This window comes from Dioscorea cayenensis, chromosome 6 (assembly GCF_009730915.1).
Source record: "Dioscorea cayenensis subsp. rotundata cultivar TDr96_F1 chromosome 6, TDr96_F1_v2_PseudoChromosome.rev07_lg8_w22 25.fasta, whole genome shotgun sequence".
Taxonomy (NCBI): Eukaryota; Viridiplantae; Streptophyta; class Magnoliopsida; order Dioscoreales; family Dioscoreaceae; genus Dioscorea; species Dioscorea cayenensis.
This window is the reverse complement of record NC_052476.1, coordinates 71588-94548: the sequence shown is the minus strand read 5'-3', so window position 1 is coordinate 94548 and position 22961 is coordinate 71588. Positions and strand designations below refer to the sequence as shown.

At 34.6% G+C, this 22961-nt stretch overlaps 1 protein-coding gene across 1 annotated transcript in view; it reads right to left on the bottom strand.

Moving 5' to 3' along the window:
* The window catches only part of LOC120263602 (pectinesterase/pectinesterase inhibitor PPE8B-like), a 5940-nt gene extending 4252 nt beyond the window's left edge, over positions 1–1688 (bottom strand). Inside the window, exons 1-2 of the mRNA XM_039271564.1 lie at positions 1489–1688; positions 736–1423 (exon numbers count right to left, since the gene is read on the bottom strand). Of these exons, the coding sequence (XP_039127498.1) occupies positions 736–1423; positions 1489–1688 (888 nt within the window). The remainder of the gene's footprint in view (positions 1–735; positions 1424–1488) is intronic.
* Between the last annotated feature and the right edge of the window lie 21273 nt (positions 1689–22961).

Below are 22961 nucleotides of genomic sequence, written 5' to 3'. Positions count from 1 at the left end.
ATGTTTTTAAAACATAAAGAATTTGTGCTTGAATGAAGGCAACAAGAAGCACTCATATCGATGTAGAAAAACCACTGTGTAATGGCCGGTTTTATCCTACAATAATCAAACCACTAAACATACATCATAACCCTAAACAAGAATATGTAGTAATGCCATGACAAGATTTAGGAGATAAAAAGAATTTCACCACTTAATCCCTAAATAAACATTAACATACCACAACAAGATCTAGGAGATAAATTACACCACTTAACCCTAGATCTAGGAAGCCCTAGATCTAGAAAGAGCACGCTTACCTCCCAACGATAACAACACAACCTTGACGAAGAGGTCTATCTCCGTCCTCGCCGCCGGCACCACACACCAAAAAGAAAAAGAGAAAAGGAAAGAGGCAAGATCTCTCCCTCTTTCTTGGTTCAAACGAGAGACTATATCGGAAGAAACAAAGGGTGGCGGCTAGGGTTTGAAAACCTAATAAGATATAAAAATTAAGAGAAAAATAATAATAAAAAAGGAAAGTTTCTTTTCCTCTTCCGTAACAGCCTTACATGCAAAACAATTAAATGAAATAAATAAAAAAAAATGTGTGGGGCCCATAACTCCTCTCTCCTAAGAAAAAGTTTAGTCCTCTAAACTCTTACCTGATCAAATGAAAAGATACGTGTATCTTTTTCTCATCTCTGACTCTAACTCCCATGTCGCTTCACGCTCTGAATGATTGCTCCACTGAACCTTTACATAAGGAATGATCCGTCTTCTTAAAGCTTGCTCTTTGAAGTCCACGATCTTCACAGGACGCTCCTCATATGTCATATCATTGTTGAGTTCAAAGTCTGAAAACTGTATTACATGATCAGGATTTGCGATGAACTTTTTCAACATAGAAACGTGGAACACATTATGCACATGGGAAAGAGCTGGCGGTAGCGCAAGCCGGTATGCCACTTCACCAATGCGCTCTAAAATTTCAAATGGGCCAATAAATCGAGGACTGAGCTTCCCTCTAACGCTGAAACGAATTACTCCTTTGGTTGGAGCGACCCTCAAGAATACATGATCTCCCACTTCAAATTCTAAACTTCTTCTCCTGTTATCAGCATAACTCTTCTGTCTACTCTGAGCCGCTCGCAAATGATCTCTGATTAATCGGACTTTCTCCACTTTCATTTGCACAATCTCTGGCCCTAACAATCTTCTCTCTCCCACGTCATCCCAGCAAATAGGTGATCTACATCTTCTGCCATAAAGTGCCTCATAGGGAGCCATCTGAATACTTGCCTGATAGCTATTGTTATAAGCAAACTCAATCAAAGACAAGTGTCGATCCCATGAACTCCCAAAATCCAGCATACAAGCTCGAAGCATATCCTCCAAAATCTGAATCGTCCTCTCAGACTGCCCACAGTTTGTGGGTGAAATGCTGTGCTGAAAGTCAACTTAGTTCCCAAAGCCTTATGCAAACTTTTCCAGAAGTGTGCCACGAACCTGGTGTCCCGATCTGACACGATTGACACGGGAACACCATGCAGTCTCACAATTTGGTCAATGTACATCTCTGCTAGTTTCTCCAAAGACATGCCAGTCTTCACAGCCAAGAAATGTGCGGACTTGGTTAATCTGTCAACCACTACCCACACATTATCAGTACCCTTGTGGGTTCTAGGAAAACCAGACACAAAATCCATTGCAATATTCTCCCACTTCCACTCTGAGATCGGAAGTGGTTGAAGAAGTCCCGCTGATCTCTGATGCTCCACCTTAACCTGCTGACAGGTTAATCACTGTGCCACAAACTGGGCAATCTCCCGCTTCATGTTATTCCACCAGAAAGTACTCTTCAGATCCTTGTACATTTTAGTGCTGCCAGGATGAACTGAATAATTGGTGTAGTGAGCTTCTTCCATGATTTCCTTCTTTAACTCTGAGTCATTTGGAACACAGATCCGATCTCCAAACCTCACCGAACCATCTTGGTGGATCCGAAACTGAACTTGAGTGCCAACTTCTATCTCCTGACGAATCTTCTGGAAATAGCTGTCTTTCGCTTGTGCTTCTTTAATTCTCTCCAAGAGCATAGGCCGTACAATATGTTTATGTATGTGTCTTCTATTTTTGAATGAATTAAGCGAAGAAGTGATGTGTGGCTCTGTAAGCATCCCAGTGTGTTTTTTTAGTTTCTCAACTCCCTTCTCAGAGAACAGTTTATTCATAAAATTTAAAAAATCAAAATAATGAAAAGCATAAAATAAGCAAAGAAAATTTGAACATAGATTCAAAAACAGACAATGGGAGGTAGCCCATAGCTTCTCTTGTTCTTCTGTGATCGTGCTCCTCATGGGTGAGGGTAGGACTCTTCTTCGCCAAAGATTCAGTCCCTCTAATGTTTGGGTGTTTGGAACTTACGGGTGCATTAAACTATGACATAAGCAAAAGTTAATACCAAGCATAATTATGAGGTAGTTTTCTTGGTTGAGCACTAATTAACTTTTTATCATATGTCAATTTGAGCACCAATATTCAAAACACATCAAATTAATTGAGCTATAACATTTAATTTGATCATATATGCCGGTGAGGTTGTTTTGGTTTTTCGGCGAAAATTCAGTAATATGGATGCTGGACTCCACGCCATCCACACTTATGGAGGTTGCCACATCTATCATCAGCAATTTCTCCCCATGTGCACTTCTTCCCCATGTCAACTGCCACATCAGCCTCTTCACTCTTTTTTCTCATCATCTTTTGCTCCTTTTTCTCTTCTACAACCGGTAACTTAAGAAATCAAAGAGGTGGCATTCAATCTCCGACCAACCTGAGGTCACTAGTAGCAAGCAAATGGCGGGGCCTCCATGCCGGAAAGTTCCGGTGTTTTACATTTTTAGGAAGCTTGACAATTATTGAGACCGTTGGATTTCAATTTAACGTTTCAACATAACATTTGTAAATATATGATCTACGAATGTATTTAAAAGACTTAATCTATATATTATGATTTTGAATAGTTCATTTTGAGTTAGAAATTTATTTATGGTTTAATACATCCCAGAGACAAAATTATTTTTTATATATTTTTGGCTTGTATTTCATTCATGCAAGCTGGCAAAAATATTCTTTTATATTTGGCTGGTATTGTGTTCATGCAAGTTGAAAAAAATATCAACTCATGGATGCTTGTGGCTGACATTAAGTGCATCAAAGGCAACTAGCTACGATTTATATGCTCCTCACTTGGTTCTCTGTAGTTAAAGACCCACAACTTCAGCACATACCTCCAGATTCAGTCTAGAAATTCAAGCGCTCTCTAGTTTTTCTAGGTTCAAGACCTTTGATCCACTTACTCAGGAGTGATCCACCCCTACTTTTTCTCCTCTTTTGGCAGCTTTAGAGGTCCTTTTATCTCCTTCAGGTGATCATCGACTTTTCCATTGTGGTGTTTTTCTCTTTTTATTGAGTTGTTTCTGGGGCTGTTTGTTTGTTTGTTATTAAAAGCTCATTATCCCTTAGCGGAGCCACGTGGTGGGGAAGGAGGGCAATTGGCCCGACTCCCTTATAATTTGAGAATAAGTTAATTTAATATTAATTAAATTAATTGATATCCTAATTACCCACATCTATTTTATAATTGACCCCCTTAGTTTTTTATTAACTAAAAATAAAGGAGACTAGTCTCATCTTATCCAATGATGAAGCTGTGACTTCTATTTGATTATAAATTAAATTTATTTAATATTTATTTATTTATGTTTTTATTTATGTCTTAAATGTAGCTCTAATTTTACCAATTTCAACTGCATTTGTGGAGAGAGTTTTCTCTGCAATGAAGATTGTGAAAACTCAACCACGTAATAAAATTAGTGATCAATTGTTGCTTAGTAACATACATCTTGAAAAAAATATCTTTAATTATATTGATATATAATGAAACAATCATTCATTATTTTCAAAATATTAAACTCGTAGGGACAATTGTGAATTTGCTTTGTTGATGATGTGTAGTACTTGTTTATGTAAAAGACTTATTTAAAAAATGATTATTAACTTTGATTATAGTTGAAAGTTTATTCATTAAGTTTCATTTGCCCCCTTGTCTATGATTTCTAACTCCGCCACTGCTGGTGATGGCTTATTGTTCTGGCTTGTTTTCTTTTGCTTCTCTGTTGTCTGGTTCTGTTTGCTTTTGTTTTCCAAGTTTATACTTGTTCTTTCTTGTTTAATAAAGTTGTGGTTTATCCATTTCTATATAAAAAAAAAGCTACAGCTCTTTTGTTAAGGATGACCATGTTTTAATTCATTAATTAAATAATATCAGAGCAATTAGTACTAATGGGTATGTTTGGTTGCCAAGAGTGGATTGGGAGTGATATGTGGGATAGTGGAGTAGGAGTGAGAATGAAGAATGTGTTTGGTTGGTAAGGATTGAAAAATATAATTTATTGGGAATGGGAAAAAGTAAAGAAAGTAAGTATGATAAAATGAATATTATAGATTTTTTTATTTAAATATTAATATCATTAATTAGTTATTAATTAATTATGCTAAATATAATGATTTATTTTTAATTATAGTTTTTAATAACGTTGAGAAAATTGTAACTAATTAACTACCAAAAATAAATATTAAATTTTATAATACTACAATTCCATTCTTATTTTTGAATTTAATTATTAATATCATTAACTAGCTATTAATTAATGGTGTTAAATAGAATGAGTTATTTGTATTTATATTTTAAAAACATTGGCAGAAATGTAACTAATTAATTATTATTATTAATTATTATTTAATTTTATAATACTACAATGTCATTCTATGAATCAATATATCTTAAAAATCTTTTTCATTAAAAAAAAAAAAAGAAAAAGTGAGATTGCATTAAATTAAGGAGTGAATGGCGAGGAGTATTTGACAATCACTTGTCATTGAAATATCTCACCAAACACTGTTTTTCTCTTTTGTTAATTTAATAAATTTGTTATTAGTCCACTGTATAATAATTATGATGATAATAATTATGATAATAATAAATAATCCACCAAACCTGGACTCATGAACGATTCTAGAGAGAGAATTGTCTCCAGATGCTCTTCCTCCGCTCGCAGACGATTCGAGAGAGGAAACTTTGCCCTAACTAGAACAATTCGAGACTAAAAAATAAAAAATAATAAAAAATTAATGTCAAGGTCATTTTGGTCTTTTCATCATCTCAAATTGGGCCAGTCCGCCTAATTTGTGATGATTGACAATACCTCACACACTCCTCTCCCACTCCCTCCACACTACTCTCCCACTCCCACTAATGCATACCTAAACAAGGGTTAATACCCAATCCCCACTCACTGAGCCCACTCCCACTCCACTTTTGGCAACCAAATATACCTTAAGAGTATAGATCTTCTTAGGGTGTATAGTTTAGTGTTAATATAACCCATATGCTTATGGACTAGTACGTACAAGATATGGTGTACCAATGTGATCATGTGGTTCATCATATTCATAAAAGAATTATATTTCCCCCCAAAGGTTAGGTATACATGCATTATACATTCAAATTATTACATAAATATTTATATATTATGATTTTGAATAGTTCATTTTAAATTATGAATTTCTTTATGGTTTTAAACGGCCCCTAACATCATTAACATAATTTTTCTGCCTTTTTCTTATATAAATTTAATGTTATGCGTGGTTCATGCTACTAGACAAAATTATATTATATTTTTTTGGCTTGTATTTTATTCATGCAAGCTGGCAAAAATATATATATTTTTATATATTTTTGGGTTGTACTTCATTCATGCAAGCTGGCGAAAAATATTCTTTTATATTTTTGGCTGGTATTGTATTCATGTAAGTTGAAAAAAATATCAACTGATAGATGCTTGTGGCTGATCATGTTGATTAAATATATATATATATATATAGATTTAATTTCATTAATTACACATTTCAAAGCAATTATAATTATTAAAATAATATTCTTAATTATTTTGCAGAAAAAAGTGTACCAATAATTTTTTTTAAAAAAAAAATAAATAAACCATTAATTTATTAAAAAAAATAATAATAATAAAGAGATACAATGGAGAAAAAACAACAAGTGAGTCTAAAGATAACAACAGTCTGAATTCTCACCAAAATGAGGAAGACAGATCGATCGATAACTATCGCATTATGTGTTTGAGAGGTTTGAGTTTGAGCCGTTCAAGTCACAAGGCGTAGGGTCTCTGTAGAAAGTTTATGTGAGTAGCACTATCCCTCCCCTTTAAGGTTACATATCAAGGGGATTTAGCTTCAAGTCACCTATGGTGCATTCCAAGAGGTCTATAAACCGTCATAATTAGTACACCTATGTACTTGCATATCCCTTGATTAACAAAGCTTAGTATTTTCATAAAAAAAAATTGTAAATAAAAAAATGTATTTTCATACACTCATGGAGTTTGATAGGGTGATACAATATATATACAGAAAAACTAAACCCTAATTCACCAAAAATAATACTTGATTAGTAGATTTTTTTTTTATATTATACTATTTTAAATAAGATATACATAAAAACAATCTGTTGGTTAAATATTATATTCCTTCGTAACCTTCTCCCAAACTATACTTTATTTGAGTCGTGAAATACTTTGTTGTAAGTTAATTGCAGTGTGATTCTATCTCATCCGCGGTTCACAAAGTTTAAATTATTATTATTATTATTATTATTAACTATTTATGACTTTTATTAAAAAAAAAAAGAAAGGAAGAAAGGAAGACTTATAAATCTTTTTGAAAAAAATTTGGATAAATCACTTTATTAATAAAACCTAAAATAGGTACAGACAATAGTAAAATGAAGCTCTGACAAACATAATAAGGTGAGAGGATACAACAAGGAGGAAATACGTAGCATAAATAAAGTTTCCAACTAGGTAGCTGCATGTCATTCTGTTAACTAAGGATATATCCTTTTCATATTGACAACAACGTTGGTAAGCTGAACCTTGTTCTTGGAGAAGTAACCTTCAATTCCAAAAGGGAGGTATACCTCACAAACAGTTCATCAATGATATCTTCTCCAAAGTGACTCGCAAACATGGATTCAATGCATGCCCTTATGCACTTAGTCATTATTTTAGCAGTGGTTCTTATTTTCACAGCCATGCAAGCGTTATCTTCAACCATGGCGACATTAATATTGTGCTCCTTCACTGCATCCCAACTTACTTCAAAACTCTTGATGCTGTTAATAAGGAATGATCCTTCAGTCTCTATAACACGCTTCACTTCCTCCGGAGATGGTGCATAATATGGTGCATTGAAGGAGTCTAGCTAGCTATCTTACCCTTCTCCACAATACCCTGCATGCATGGGCGGAAGGAGAGGGGGGCAAGGGTGGGCTTTAGCACCCCCTTGCCCCATGGAAAAGTATATATATATATATATATTAACAATTTTAATTCATATTAGTTCCCTTTATTTTTTTTAAATTCCACACATGCTATTTTAAAATAAATTAAATAAAAAGATTAAAATTATTATATTAAATAAAATTGATGTTTAGTGATAATAATAAATAATAATATAATATCGGTAGTGAAACATGAATCTTCATAATATTTTTTTTTAATTTTATACTTTAAATATATTTTTTTATTAAACTTATCAATTTATAATTATCAAATTTCTAAAAATATTAATATAAAAAATAATAGTATAACAAATAAAATAAAAAACCAAAAAAACTGCAACTACTATTTAAAAAATCTCTAAAAAAGATGTAACTGTTCTCTTTCAAGATCATATGCAATTTCTCTCTCTCTGTTTCTCTTCGCTCAATCTCTTCCAAATTTATGTTTCATCTTGTAAGGACTTATCTTACCTTTTTTTATATTTAATTTAAGTTAATTTAATTTGTTTTATTTTTTGATTATTTTTTGTGAACAAAATAATATGATATTTATTAAATATTTGTTTTGTTATTTGTTATGAATGTTTGTTATGAAAAATTTAGTTTGCAAATTATTGTAAAAAATTGTTAAATATTTGTTTGATTAATTGTTATGAAAATTTTGATTATTCATTTAATTACTAATTGAATTGGATTATGAATTTACATGTGTTGTTTTCTAATTGCATTATTTATTACTTTAGTTTTTCATTGTTAGTTGAGTTAAATGTTATTTATGCACATATGATAAAATTTTTTACACTTAACCCAAAATTCTTAGATATATACATATTTTATATAGATTATTATTATAATCTCAAATTTAAATTAATATAATTGTTTATAATTAATATTTTTTTAAATTTGAATTGAGCACCCCTTCCTTTTGTTTATAGTTCCGTTTCTGGGCTGCATGCATACATATATATAATGCATGTTATATGTATGATAGGCATTAGAGTGGTTAGAATATTTGGTTATTTACCAAATCATTAAACATATGATATATATATATTTCAAAGTTTTGACAGTTTGACTGCAGTGATTCTTATTATTATTTAGTTTGATAGATCTACATTGTAATTTTTTTTAATATGCATTTTTTTTGTACTATTTTTTGCTCTGAAAGATTGTTTCTTTCTGTTATCTTTTGTATCTAGCTATAGAGTTTTGCGCACTCTTATTATTTTATTTTAATGATTATGATTTATTTATTTATTTATATATATAAACTTAATAAAATCATAATTTAAATAAAACGGAGACAATAACTCCCAATTTGTGTTTTCTTTGTAGGAAAGCAACTCAGATTATCCACTCCAATCAAGGAAACTTAGACATGCGACTTGCTAGATTTTTTTTTTAATAATATTTTTAAAATAAACTCCCTTGGAAGTTTTATGGTTGAATATTAGATTCAGAAGATAAATAACATAAGATGGAAAGTTGATAGCTCTGAAGAAGACGTGCACATAAGGCGTGTGGGGACGATGAGCGGAGACGTCCGTCTCACGTTTGACCTTGATGGTCGGCCGGTGTACGTGCAAGTGTCTATCCTTCTTCCGCATGAGGTGGACGTGGTGGCGGAGGAAGAGGAGGAGTTTCCTTGGCCATGTGATGTCGAGGAGGAAGATGAGGGGCTGTTGTCGGCATTCTTTGACACGATGTTCGGGGACATGGAGCTTCCCTCTGAGATTAAGCGACTCATGTTGGCTGCCTCGGGGGAGAAAACTGACTTGGTGGTTCCTAGTCCTCTCTTCGGGCTGGGAGTGGTGGAGCTTGGCTCCTGTCCCAGTGTAATTGGTAAACTCGGGGTGGTGGAGCCTTGCTCCCGCCCTAGCGACTTGGGTGTACATGGAGCGGTGGAGTTTTGCTCCCGCTCCAGTGACGTTGGTGAGCGCCAGGCGGCGGCGTTTTTAGTGATTCGGCCGGTACTTGGCATCGAGGAAGGGATGCAAGCATGGGCATTGCAGCGTCTGGTGGTGCGAATCGAGAAGCTCTCTGTTGACGGAGAGGAGCCAAAACTGGGGCCAGAGCCAGAGGGAAAGCGGCGTGGGCTGGCAGCATTCCGTGGTGCACGGGCACCAAGCATCAGCATCGCAACGTATCTTGAAAGGATTTACCGTGTCATGGTTGCTTCCAAGGTCCTTGATGATTTGCATTACAACAATTCATTCTTTGCGAGAGTTGGAGAGGTGAGCAATGCAGAGCTGAACAGAATGGAGCTGGAATTACTGGCACTGTTGGACTTTGGGGTGATGGTGAACTCATCGGCGGTTGGTGAACTTCGGCGATTACTGCATGCGGAGGGATATGCTTAATTTCAGCCCAGATGAGAAAGAGAAACAGCCTGAGGTGATGCACGCTGCGGCAGACGGCGAGGTCGGTTGAGCGTGGCTCCCACCACAGGGGCCGGTTCGGTGGTTCTTGGCGAAGGTGGTGACACGGGGAGATAATTAGGGGACGGTGATCCCGGCATGCGAGGATATGCGCTGCGTCTAGCACGAGCGGTGCTCGTCTCACGAAGGTGAAAGGCGATGATTCGAGCGTCGGTTGAGCGTGGCTCCCACGTCATCGGAGGTTCGGATGTTCTCATCTCGGACAGGAACTTGGTGGTTGAGCCACGCTCAGTGGCGGACCTAGGAATTTAGTTCAGCCCGGGCTTAAATAAAAGTCAATATTCTCATATTCATCACCTTTTAAATTTTTTTCGGCATTTTTAGCCCAACCATGACCTCTCCTCGATCCAACCATGACCCAGATGGCAAAACCAAAACTCATCGATAAAGGGGTTGAAGTCAACTACTATAATTGTGAGGGATGTTTTTGAACAATTTTTTTCAAACTTTTATTTAAACTTAAAAAAATTAGTAATTTTTAAATAAGAAAAAATTTTCAATGCCACATTATTAATTTAATTTTTTCTTGATTATTAAAAAAATCATAAAGTTTAGATCATTATTTTTGTTATATAATTTTTAAAATTTCCACAATTTTTTGAAAGAAAAAAACCTTGTTTTTAATTACTAAAATTATTAAAAACTTACAATTGCAAACTCTAGGATTTGAACCATGGTGGGCTCCTATCATTCAACTCCCATAAACCACTCAAGCACATACCCATTACATGTTAGCTAAACACAAACAAAATATTATTAAACATTAATATTCATATAAAAAAATATTATTGGACACGGTTCTTCTAAAGTTTTCCGGCCGGCCAGCCCGGGCTGGCCCCCATGTGGGTCCGCCCCTGGCCACGCTCCCACATAGCCGGAGAGACGGCACCGCTGCGACTGTTGGTGCATGACCCGGTGGACCAAAGGGTGGCTCGGGGTAGAACCGATGGTCGCTTGACAGCTAGTACGGAGACGAAGAGAAAAGATGAGAAGGCGCCGGGTACGTGGAGGAGTAGCTCGAGGTGCCATGGTGTCGAAAAATTGGTGGTCTATAAGCATGGTTGCTCAGGCATAGGTGACACTAGCTCCAAGGGGGTGGCTTCTGTCTCTGAGAAGGTGGCAAATTCGAGTTGCATGGATTTTCGTAAGTCCGAGGTTTCCCAGGACACGAGGTGTATTAAGAAAGGAAGTGGGCGGCATGACATCAGCTCTTTGCCTTTATTCGTGGATCCCATATCTCTAGAGTATGGGCCGAGAGCAGTTGTGGGTCCGGTGGCTTGTTTGGAGGGTGATGAGGGGGCATTAGACCCGATTATCTTGTGTGAGTTGGGCCTTTCTTTGGGCTGGACACATAAGCCAGTGACATCTCATTCTGCTGGTAGACCGACAATTGATTTGGGTGATGTCAATGGGCTGGATGGGGGGCCTGATAAACAGAGAGATGTGGTGCTTGATGATGCTGGGCCTGATGATGGGCCAAAATTTCAGGTATGTGAACCTGCAGGTCAAATTATTGCTGGGCCGGATTGTATGGATGTTGCAGCCCATAGCCCGGTGAGAGAGGAGACTATGAGGTTGGAGGAGGAGGTGGCCTTGGCTGACGTGGGTAAACCTTCTACTGTTCCCCCGGCGGGGTTTCAGTGGCAATTTTTAGCAAAACAGTGGGTTCTTGCTCCAAGTAGCAGGCACAAGGAGAATGTTGCAGGGGTGGAGATCAGCGATCCACATGTTTCGGAGACGGAAGACCTTGAGGAGGAGTATGGCTCTGATGACTCCATCTCTGACTTCAAAAGATCATTAAAGGAGATGTTACCTGGTCTGAAGGTGGAGAACTCTAAATCTGATATGGGAACATCGTTGGGGATCAGAATGAGCGAGCGACCAAAAAAGCCGTCGTCCAGATGGAACGAGGAGACGGGGTTTGTGGCGGAGCCCCCGAGATCGACGAAAAAGAAAGTCCTTTGTGGGGAGTCCTCAGAAGCTCCAGATGGGTTGAGATCGATGCTTGATGATACTATCTCGTTCATACGGCGCAGTTTAGAGTTCCTTGGACCTCAGTCAGAGGAGGGGGTGGATGCCCACGCGACTGAGGTGGCTCAGGACGGTAGTGGGGAGTAGTCTTTTTTTATGGGGTCAGGAGGAGGCCCGTTGTTCCTCCCTTTTGTGATTTTTTGTTGCTCCATAGCTAGTGGACGGATGTTGTACTTTATTTTAACTTTGCTCTTTTATCAATTGTGGTTTATCCACCTTTTCAAAAAGGGAAAGTTACAAATAAGTGGAATGTTACTCTCAACAGTTGCTACAAATTACACGTTAGAAAAGACACAGGTGATTAACATGATGGTGACCAAACATATATACAAAGGATGCTTGGGTTGGGACTCTAGGGACTAGGATAGAAACCGGGAAGTGGTTATGAGTGTAGTCTATTTTCATGTCCTTTTTGTAAGGAGAGAAGGTCCATTAGTCAACCAGCAGAGTAATTAATGATATATATTCTATATTTACAGTAAGTTTTTTAAATAGGTTTTTTTGAATGGTGCAAATGTCCAGTTAATATCTATTTCAACGTTCATATTGTTTTTTTCTCTCACTCTTCATCATTCAAACCCTCCTTAAATCCTGCAGGGTAATTTTTTAGGATTTAAGATTCAAGATTTAAGGTTTAGGATTTTAGAATTTTGGATATAAAGTTTTATAGTAATTGGAGTTAAAATTTTAGGATTTTATAATATTTTATAATTTTTACAATTTAGTCTTCCCTCCGTTCTTTTTATCTGTTGTGGTTAACCGAATCTCACATATTAATAAATTTAGTTATTTCACAAACTTTTATAAAAAAATTTTTATTTTTCCAAAATTATCCTTAACTTATATCTTCACATTTTTCTTTCATATTTAATTCCAAGAAGAGAATTGAATATAGTGTTAGGGTAATTTTGAAAAAAAAATAATAAATGCTTTTTAATGTTATAAAATGACAAATAAAAAGGAATGGAGGGAGTAGTTTATATAGTTTGAATTTCAAGTTTATGGAAGAATAAATGATTTGGATGCTAAACCTATTTGAGAAATATAGTATATAAATATGGTATTGAGAATGGTTTAGCTTAAATTAAGACTTTTTTTTAATTAAATAAGTGGATAAACCATATATATTAATAAAAAAAAGGTAAAAATACAAAGAGACAACAAATTGTCCATAGAGAGTGGAAACTGACAAATAACAAAATAAGAAAAGAGAACACTAGAGAAAAAATTGGAGAAAATAAGAGGAAAAAGGTAACTAGTCCTGACCCGGGAATGGGTGGGAAGGGGGAGGCTACGGTCTCTTCACTCACTACTCTCTACTAAAAGGAAAAAGATAACTAGTCCCAACTGAAAGGTCTTTTGTTAAAACAAAATAATATTATTTAAATTATGTGGTAAATTTATCTTTAGAAAATTTATATATACTAAATATATCTTACAAAGAGAGAGTGTTATCAGGTTTAATTGTATTGTAGTTAAAAGAGTTTTGATTTATGTGGCAAGATTAGTTTTATCTAAAAAAACATCATTGGGTTGCCACTAATTTATATTATATATATATATATATATATTTGAAATGTGGATAAACCACAAACATTAAATAAAGAAACAAGTTAACAATTTTTTTTTTTAATTTCGAATTTTCTCCTTTTTTCCCTTATTTTTAAAAATCTATTCCCAAGTTGCAACCCACTTTTTAAATCATTTTTTGTGGCTTCGCTCTCGAGTATTGTGTAATTCTATCGCATCAACAGCTGAATATTTTTTTCTAATTAGTATAGACATATTCCATAATTTATATATATATATATATATATATTTCAAACGTGACAAGCGCCAATAAATAAATAAAATTAAATGAACATACCTGAGAGGCCATGTCGCTGAGGGCTTGTGCCAAGAGCTCCCACTGGTGGCAGTTCGATCTCCATACTAGAAGGATATATTTGCACTACTTCTGCTCATCAATGTTAAGACCATGCAGCCACCCTTAACTATCTCTTCAGCTCTGCACTTACAAAACATTGAGAAATCTCTCTGCAACTGTTTAGCATATGCATCTAATACACAAGGAGGACTTGTTTCCGATATGTATATATTTCCTCTGTTTATCTTCACATTCTCTCCATTTTGAAGCTCCAAAGGAACCTATACAGTTAATTGATATTGTAAAGAAATTCAGAAATATTGACAGGATATTACGATAAATATAATTAAGTACAGTATTAATATTCTCCAGACGGACCAGACCCGAGAAAGCCAATGAAGACTTGAGGAGGTTTTTTTTTCTTTTCAAATAATTTTTTTTAATAAGGTGGATAAACCACAATTTATTAGAAAAAAAACAGGGAAGTACAAAGTACATAAAACAGAAACGACATAAACGAACAAAGTAGAGAACTGGAACCCTCACCAGAGATGAGAAGAACAGTGAATAAAGAAAGCAAGAAAATACATAAAAAAGATAGAGGATCTTGAGCCGGCGAAGTCAACCGTATGGAGACACAGGCCTGCTCAGAAAAGAAAGAGACGGATTACTCCTGACTAGTGCTGGGCGCCATATTGCCGGTGGGGTCAGAAGATCTGGAGCTCAGGAAGCTTAAGGAACGCTTGATCTTATGAATGTCCTCTGTGGCTTCCTGCTGGTGGGACTCCGAGCCTGCTGAAATCCAAGTAAGAATCAGATTAGCTGTTTTGTAGAGAATTGAGAAAATAGAAGCACAATTTTGGTTAAAGATACGATTGTTGCGTTCCAGCCAAATATTCTAGAAAATGGATCTAGAACAGAGGTCCCAGAGGTTTCTGAGAGAAGGGTTTAATGAGGATATCCAATTGGTCCAGATATTTGAAACTGAGGAAGGTAAAGTTTCAGAATCAAATAAACACTTGAAAAAGGACCAAATGCGAGTAGAAAAGTAATAATTTAAAAAAAGGTGGTCCACTGATTCTGAGTTATTGTGACAAAGTACACATGTGTCAGAGGCATAAGGATTGCAACTTTTTTTTGAATAAGTTCTCAAGAGTAAGAATTTTGTTATCCCAGGCAAGCCAACAGAATAAAGTGATTTTGCTAGGAGATTTGGTTTTCCAAAAGTTGGGATATAGTTGAGTGCGGAGACCTCCGTCGATTAAAAAGTTGTAGAATGATTTCACGGAGAAATTTCCATTTTTATCTAAAGACCAGGAGTATGAGTCTTCGATTTCGTTTGTACAATCTGGTAAAGAATTTAATAAAAAGTCGAATTCTTCAGAAGTGGTTGTTCGAAATGGATTACCATGGGAGTTAAGTATGAGGATAAATTGTTTTAAAGTAATCCAAGGAAAAGAACATTCCAAAAATAGAGATTGCCAGCGGTTATTGGGGGATTGGCCCTCTAGCCATCTGTCGAACCAAAATAGAGTGTTTTCACCATTACCGACAGACTTGGTTAAACAGGCACGGAAAGTGGGTAGAATTGTATTGATTCCTGCCCAAAAGAAAGATTTGTTTCTTGGGGGTTGTGAGTAGAGAATATTGATTCTTTTCAAATAATGTGATTTTTTTTATTTAATTACGACAATAGGTATATTTTAAATTATTTATGAGTTTAGGTAAAACAATAAGAGTGATATCGGTGTTAGTGTATTTTGTTAGAAAACGGTACCGTTTTTAATGGTTTGGGTTACAGTTTTAATTTTTTTTTTAAATTACTTTTAATAAAAACGGGATTTATCATCATGTTTTCAGTGCATTAGCACTGAAAAACGGTATGAAGCATTCCATTTTCAGTGCTAATGCATTGATAACAGGACAATCTATACCGTTTTTAATTATTCTTATATTTTTTTTTAAATTTATACAATTTATTATTTTAACCCTTTATTTATTTTTAATTACATTTCTGTTTTTAATTACGGATTTTTTGCACTTTAACCCACATTTTTTATAATTATTTCAATAATTTATTTGTAGTTTTTTTAAACCAATTTTTTTAAGAAAAATTGTTTTTTAAATATAAAACATTATTTTAAATTAAAATTATTATTGTTAATTATTAAAATGGGAATTATTATTATTATAGGGAGAATTATTTTCTATTATTTTGTTGATGATTTCATTATTATTAAGGAATGAATTATTCCTAATTATTTTAGTAATAACTTCATTATCATTATTAAATGGGAATTATTTTAAATTATTTTATTAATATTTTAATTATTATTAGAGTGATGGCGAGCCACTTGTTGAACCACCGATATGATTTAACTGCAGACCTCAACACCCCGTCTTCAGCTTCGCAACAGTCATAATAATAATAATTCCCTAAAATAATAATAATAATAATAATTTCCGTTTTAATAATTAATAATAATTCTAATTTCAAATAATATTTTATATTTAAATAACAATTTTTCTTAAAAAAAAATTGGTTTAAAAAACTACAAATAAATTATTGAAATAATTACAAAAGAAATATGGGGTTAAAATGCAAAAAATCAGTAATTTAAAACAAAAATGTAATTAAAAATAAATAAAGGGTTAAAATAATAAATTGTATAAAGTTTTAAGAAAATATATAAGAAAAATTAAAACCGGGGATGATAAATCCCGTTTTTATTAAAAGCAATTTTAAAAAAATTAAAATGATGAAAATAGTATGCTTCATACCGTTTTCTAACAAAATACACTAGCACCGGTATCACCCTTACTGTTTTACCTAAATTCTTAAATAATTTAAAATATACCTATTTTCATAATTAAATAAAAAAATCGCAATAATTTTTTTTTTAAAAAAAAGCCACTTGAGGAAGAGTGAATGAAATGTAAGCTCTGGCTGGGAAACAATCGGCAATAAAATGAACAAGGAACCACTGAGATTAAACAGTGCTGACTCTTTTGGAAGTCTTCCAGTGAGTTGATAAGGCCATTGAAATCATTCCCTCATAGGTCATTCAAGAGTATATGAAGCTCTAGTAAGTGCCCCCACTGAGCTCCTTGTGCAGTAGCTTCACTGTATCAATGGCATCAGAGGCCACGAGCTTGGTGTTAGTGATAGGATCCGAACAAACTCAATAAGGATCACACTAGAAGAAGCAGAACACTTGTTACTTAGAATTTCTTTCATCATAACTGAATACAAAGCTAACAAGCAATTATAGAGTTCAGACAGCATCATTCAGACATACTTAGACAACAAACATAAACAACAAAACATTGGTTAACTAATCCCAAAGACATACAAAATAAAGCCTGACCAATCAGTTACTTTTCATATACTTCACTGCAGTCTTGCTTTATGTCTTGAGTTAGTTGTTAATTTCCAGATCAACTCACTCTTCAACATGCTCTCCTTAATCTGAAAATTCACAGACCTTCAAATCTTCACAAAACTTGATGAACTTGGAATTTGGCAGTGCTTTGTTAAAGACATTTGCTAGTTGATACTCAGTCCTGCAATGTCTGACTACAATTGAGTCATCCTTGATAAGACCTCTGATGAAATGATACCTTGTATCTAAATGTTTAGTGCGACCATGATAAACAGGGTCCTTTGCAATGGAGATAGCTGATTCATTATCACACAGAATTAAGCTCGGGGTGGTTTGTTCTTCATTCAAGTCTGACAGCAACCTGCGCAACCACATAGCCTCACAAGCAACAGCTGTTAGGGAGATGTATTCAGCTTTAGTACTGGAGAGTGCAATGATGGGTTGTTTCTTTGAGCTCCATGCAACTGTACCTGATCCAACGAGCCCTTGATCCTAGAATACTGGTAAGGATATTTGAAGCAAAGACAGCAAAGGAGGCATGGGATATCATAAAAACTGAATTCCAAGGAGACTCAGCCAATTCAAACAATGAACTATCTCTGATACCACTGATAGGATCTGAACAAACTCAATAAGGATCACACTAGAAGAAGCAGAACACTTGTTACTTAGAATTTTCACATCATAACTGAATACAAAGCTAACAAGCACTAATAGAGTTCAGACATCATCATTCAGACATACTTGGAGGGTAATTTTTTTGGTAGGCCATCAAACTTTTTTTTTTTTTTTCATTTCGATCATCCAACTTTGATTTGTATCAAATTGCTCACTAAACATCAATTTTTTATCACCGGTAGGTCACTGGAGAGTTTCTCGTTCCTCTTTGCTCGCGTGGCAACCGGAAGAACACAGTCATCATGGAAAACTTGCCATGTCACCCAGAAAAATCCATGTCACCTTTGTTGTGCCCGAGGAGAACTCATCTCCTATCTTTTCTTGTCTGGGAGAGGGCTTGCTTGTCCGAAAAGCAATCTTCTAGGGTTTTTGGCCAGAAGACAAGGTTCTAGAAAGTAAAGATCTAGTGTCCTAAAGAGGCTGCGTTTTGGTGGTTCATAGTTCTTTGTTGCTTCCTGGTTTCTGGCGAGAAGTTAAGGAGGTGAGGTTCTGGCGAGAAGGGAAAGTGAGCGAAGTTCAGTTGGCGCACGATGTCAATCAATTGGGTGATACGATCAGCCGAGGATGAAGCTCCTGTGTATTGTAAGCCATTATTCTGAAAACCTTTTTCTGTTTGTTTTTTATTGGTTCTTAAACAATGTATTTTGATGTTAATATAAAGTTAGGTGGGTATATTGTGGAGTCAGAGTAATTGAATATTGTTTCCAGATTCTAGGCTGCAGATTTTGTGTGATGTTTATATGTTGTTTAGTATTGTGTTTAGATTTCGTACTATGAAAAGGATGTATTCTTTATTGTGGTCCCTAGTAGATCAAAAGCAGAAATATTTACATTGATTAATAAATCCTGGAGAGGTAATCCTAAATGTATACTATGTGTTGGAGCCATAATCACTCTCAAAATGACATAATTTGCATAATGTTCTATGTAGAAAGTCAATAATTATTTTAAGATTGCATGATTTAAAGCACCAAGACATTAATTAACTAGATAAACAATGATTAGAGACCTAGATCATTTAGCTGAACTGATGCAGAATAGGCAAAAAGTAAGCCTATTATAGCAGAACAAAATGAGAACAAGAGAGATTGTCTTGTTGGCATTACTATTTGGTACTTTTTCAGTAGATCTTGTGACCTTGATAATGAGTTTCATACCCTGTTAACAAGCCAACTATTGTTGCCAAAGTACAGCTTGCCATGTAATGCTTCTATGTATGTTTTTTTAATAATGCTCCATTGTCAACCTTTTCAATTCTTTGTGTCAGAAAAAAAAATGAACTGGTTTTACACATGCTTTTCAAAGTAAATTTGGATCTTGTGACAACATGAATTGGAATATTTAAATGGTTTTTGCATGCCACACTCAGGCTAAATATCTTGCATTTGAAAACTTGGACGGTGCCCAAATGACAAGGTACTTTTGTCAATGTGTCTCTTTGCAGTCCTTGGATGCTCACACAAGAGGACAATGGTGATAAGGATGTGGCTTGTAATTGTGGGGTTGCTTTTGCTTTTCTTTTCCACTAAGGGGGTGTTTGGTTGGAAGTAGTTGAAAATCCAGTGGATTTATATTTATAAATCCTTGTATTTGAAAATTCAGAAAAGTCAAATTCAATGTTTGGTTGGATGTATTTATAATGCTGGATCACAGAATTTTGTGTTTGGTTGGAGGGATTGGTAAATTTGGATTTTATTAAGTAATATAATATATTAATTATATATTATATTACTGATATTAATTACACTATAATTATATTTTATTTAATATAATGTAATTTATATAATTAATATATACTTAATTTATTATAATAAAATATAATATATTAATTATTTATTAAAATAATTAAAATAATGTAAAATATTAATTATATACTATATTACTAATATTAATTATACTATAATTATATTATATTTTATATTTTATAAAATATAATTATAGTGTAATTAATATTATGAATATTTAATAAAATTAATATATACTTAACTTACTATAGCAAAATATTATATATGACTTATTTATTTAAATAATTAATATAATATAATATATCATTGATATATTATATTACTAATATTAATTACATTGTAATTGTATTTTATTTAATATTTTATAAAAATATAATTAATTTAAATTAGATAAAATAATGTAAGCAAAAAAGATGCAGTAACATTCAATGTTCTGCCATACCATGATCAATTAAATAAGACAAATCCCCTTAATGTACATGTTATGCGGAGGTGCATTAATTTATTCAATGTTCTGCTATATATTGATGATCAATTGTGAGTGTATTGAACTTGTCTCATCCTCCATGATTGGTTTTTATTGATATATATTGATATATATTGATGCTATATAGAATCTGGTTTTCTTAAAGTGTTATTTTTATTTACATCTGTGTAAGAGGTGTTCATTACAAATTAAATAACAATTAAATTTGGCATCTATTTCAGTACCAATTGTTGAACTGTTTACAATAAGGTTGCATTACAATTGTGGTGGAATGGAAAGAATGGTAGGCCATGTTGATTACTGTTGTGCAGACCAGATTTTGAGGTTTGAATTGTTTGCTATGGCCAGGGAATTTAATTTAAATGTCAATGAATGTAGTGTCTGGTGGGTAAATAGTGGAGCTGATGAGCTTAGAGAAATTCACAATGACATGGATGTTCTCAATATGGCAATCAATGTAGATTATAGAAGAGAGATATGTGTGCATTTTAGGACAAGTAATTGTGATACTGGTCAGGTTGTTAGCATACCAAGGAATGTAGTAGAAGTTGATGATGAAGATGAGGAATGCCTTGAGACAGATGAAGATTTGGAGGATATCTTAGTTGGGGGGCAGAACAAGGAAAGATTTGATGAGGACATCCATTTCCATGACTCTGATTATAGTTTCAGCCATGACTCAGATGAGGAAGGGGAGGACACTAGGGCAGACAATCGATCCATGATTGTTGTTAGTGGAGAACCTCCAAATGCAGGGTGTGAGGCAGATATTGACTCAGATTATGTAGGGTCTGAAGAGTTGCAATCATGTTCATCCACAGATGAAGATGAGTTCATACCTTCCAAGCCAAAATATTCAGAATTTCATGAAGAATGTGACATGCAAGACCCAATATTTAAAATTGGTATGAAGTTCAAGAGTTTCAAACAATTTAAGGATGCTGTAAAAAATTATGGGATTAGGCATAGATATGCCATGAAATTCAGACCTAATGATCATAAAAGATGCAAAGCTTTTTGTAGAAAAGGTTGTCCTTTTTATTTATGGGCTTCTCCTATGGTTGGGGATAAGAGCACAGTGCAGATTAAAGCTGGTAATTTGAAGCATGAGTGCACAAAGGAGCACAACAACAGACATTGTAATGCAGAATGGATAGCAAATACCTACTTAGAACAGTTCAGAGCATATCCTGCATGAAAAATAGCTGGGATTATTCAGGCAGTGAAGACCAACCAACAAGTTGACATCAGTAGGTTGAAGGCCTACAGAGCAAAGTGTATTGCTATTAGGTGAGTCATATTGTTTACTGTTTTATTCTTTCAAATTTATTCTTTCAGAATCTAGAGTTGATGGCGATGAAGAAAATCTTTGCCGATTTGTTTCATGTACACAAGACTGATTGATGGTGATGAAGAAACCCAAATGAAAAAGCTTTATGATTATAGGCTGGAGCTGATGAAAACACATCCAAGATCAACAATAAAATTCATACTTGATGGTGGAGTATTCCAGTGCTTGTATATATGCTTAGCACCACTCAGGGAAGGATTTAAGGCAAGTTGTAGGCAGATAATCTCCATTGATGGATGCTTCCTCAAGGACTTGTATGGTGGACAATTATTGATAGCAGTTGGGATAGATGCAAATGACTGCATCTATCCCATTGCTTGGGCTACAGTGGGCAAAGAAAACAAGGACAACTGGAAGTGGTTTCTGGAGCTACTGGCAACTGATTTGGAAATCGACAACAGCTACAATTGGGCCTTCATGAGTGATAGGCAGAAGGTGATTTAATTTCTTTGTTTAATGAATTGCTTTGAATTATTATGAGTTGTTTCTCTTCATTGTTATATTGTTTGCTTTACTATAGAGTTTTACTAATTTGTTACCATGATCTGTTTGCTTGCATACTTAATTTCTTTGTTTGCAGCACATTGAATTAAATTTTACAAAGAACAAAATGCATACAAACGGCATAACAGAATGCATACACAATTCACTAATGTCACACAGTCAAAAAGATCAATGACATGTTTGCTTGCATATTTAATTTTGTCGTTTGTTGATTTAATTTCTTTGTTTAACACTGATTTGTTTGCTGCCTTTTGGGTTTTTTCCCCTTCTTTTGGGCCAATTAATTGTCATGTGTGGTGTGTTGTGTGAATTGGGTTGTTAAAATAGGGTTTAATACCTGCCATAGAAGAACTTTTCCCAACCAGTGAGCATAGGTATTGTGTACAACATATACATACAAATTTTAGGAAAACCTTTAAGGGGAAAGCACTCAAGGATCAGATATGGTCATGTGCAACACCAACTTGCCTAGCAACTTTTGAAAAATCCATGGAGACTTTGAAGTCCATGTCTATAGGTGCTTACCAATATATGAAGAACATAGATCCTCATCATTGGAGCAAGGCCCATTTCCACTCTCAATTTAAATGTGACATACTCTTGAACAATATGTGTGAATGTTTTAATAGTCACATTCTTGAAGCTAGAACAAAGGGAATAGTGAGCATGAATGAGATGATAAGAACTCAGTTGATCACTAGGATCCAAAGAAGGAGAGATTCAATGAAAAACTGCAAAACTGACCATTGCCCTAGAACAATAAAAAAAATTGGAGAAGTTTAAACAATTGAGCTTCTTGTACCCCACTACATGGTCAGGAGGGGATCAATACTAGGTTCTAGGGCCTGATGGTCAATTTGTAGTTAACAAAACAAAGAGAACTTGTTCCTGTAGAAGATGGCAACTCACTGGCATCCCATGCAGCCATGCCATCTCTTGTATTTATTACAATAGGGACAAGCCTGAGAATTATCTGCATGAATGCTATAAAGTCAACACCTATTTAGCAACCTATAAGCACACTTTATTTCCCACACATGACAAAAATTCTTGGCCCAAGAGTGACCAAGGACCA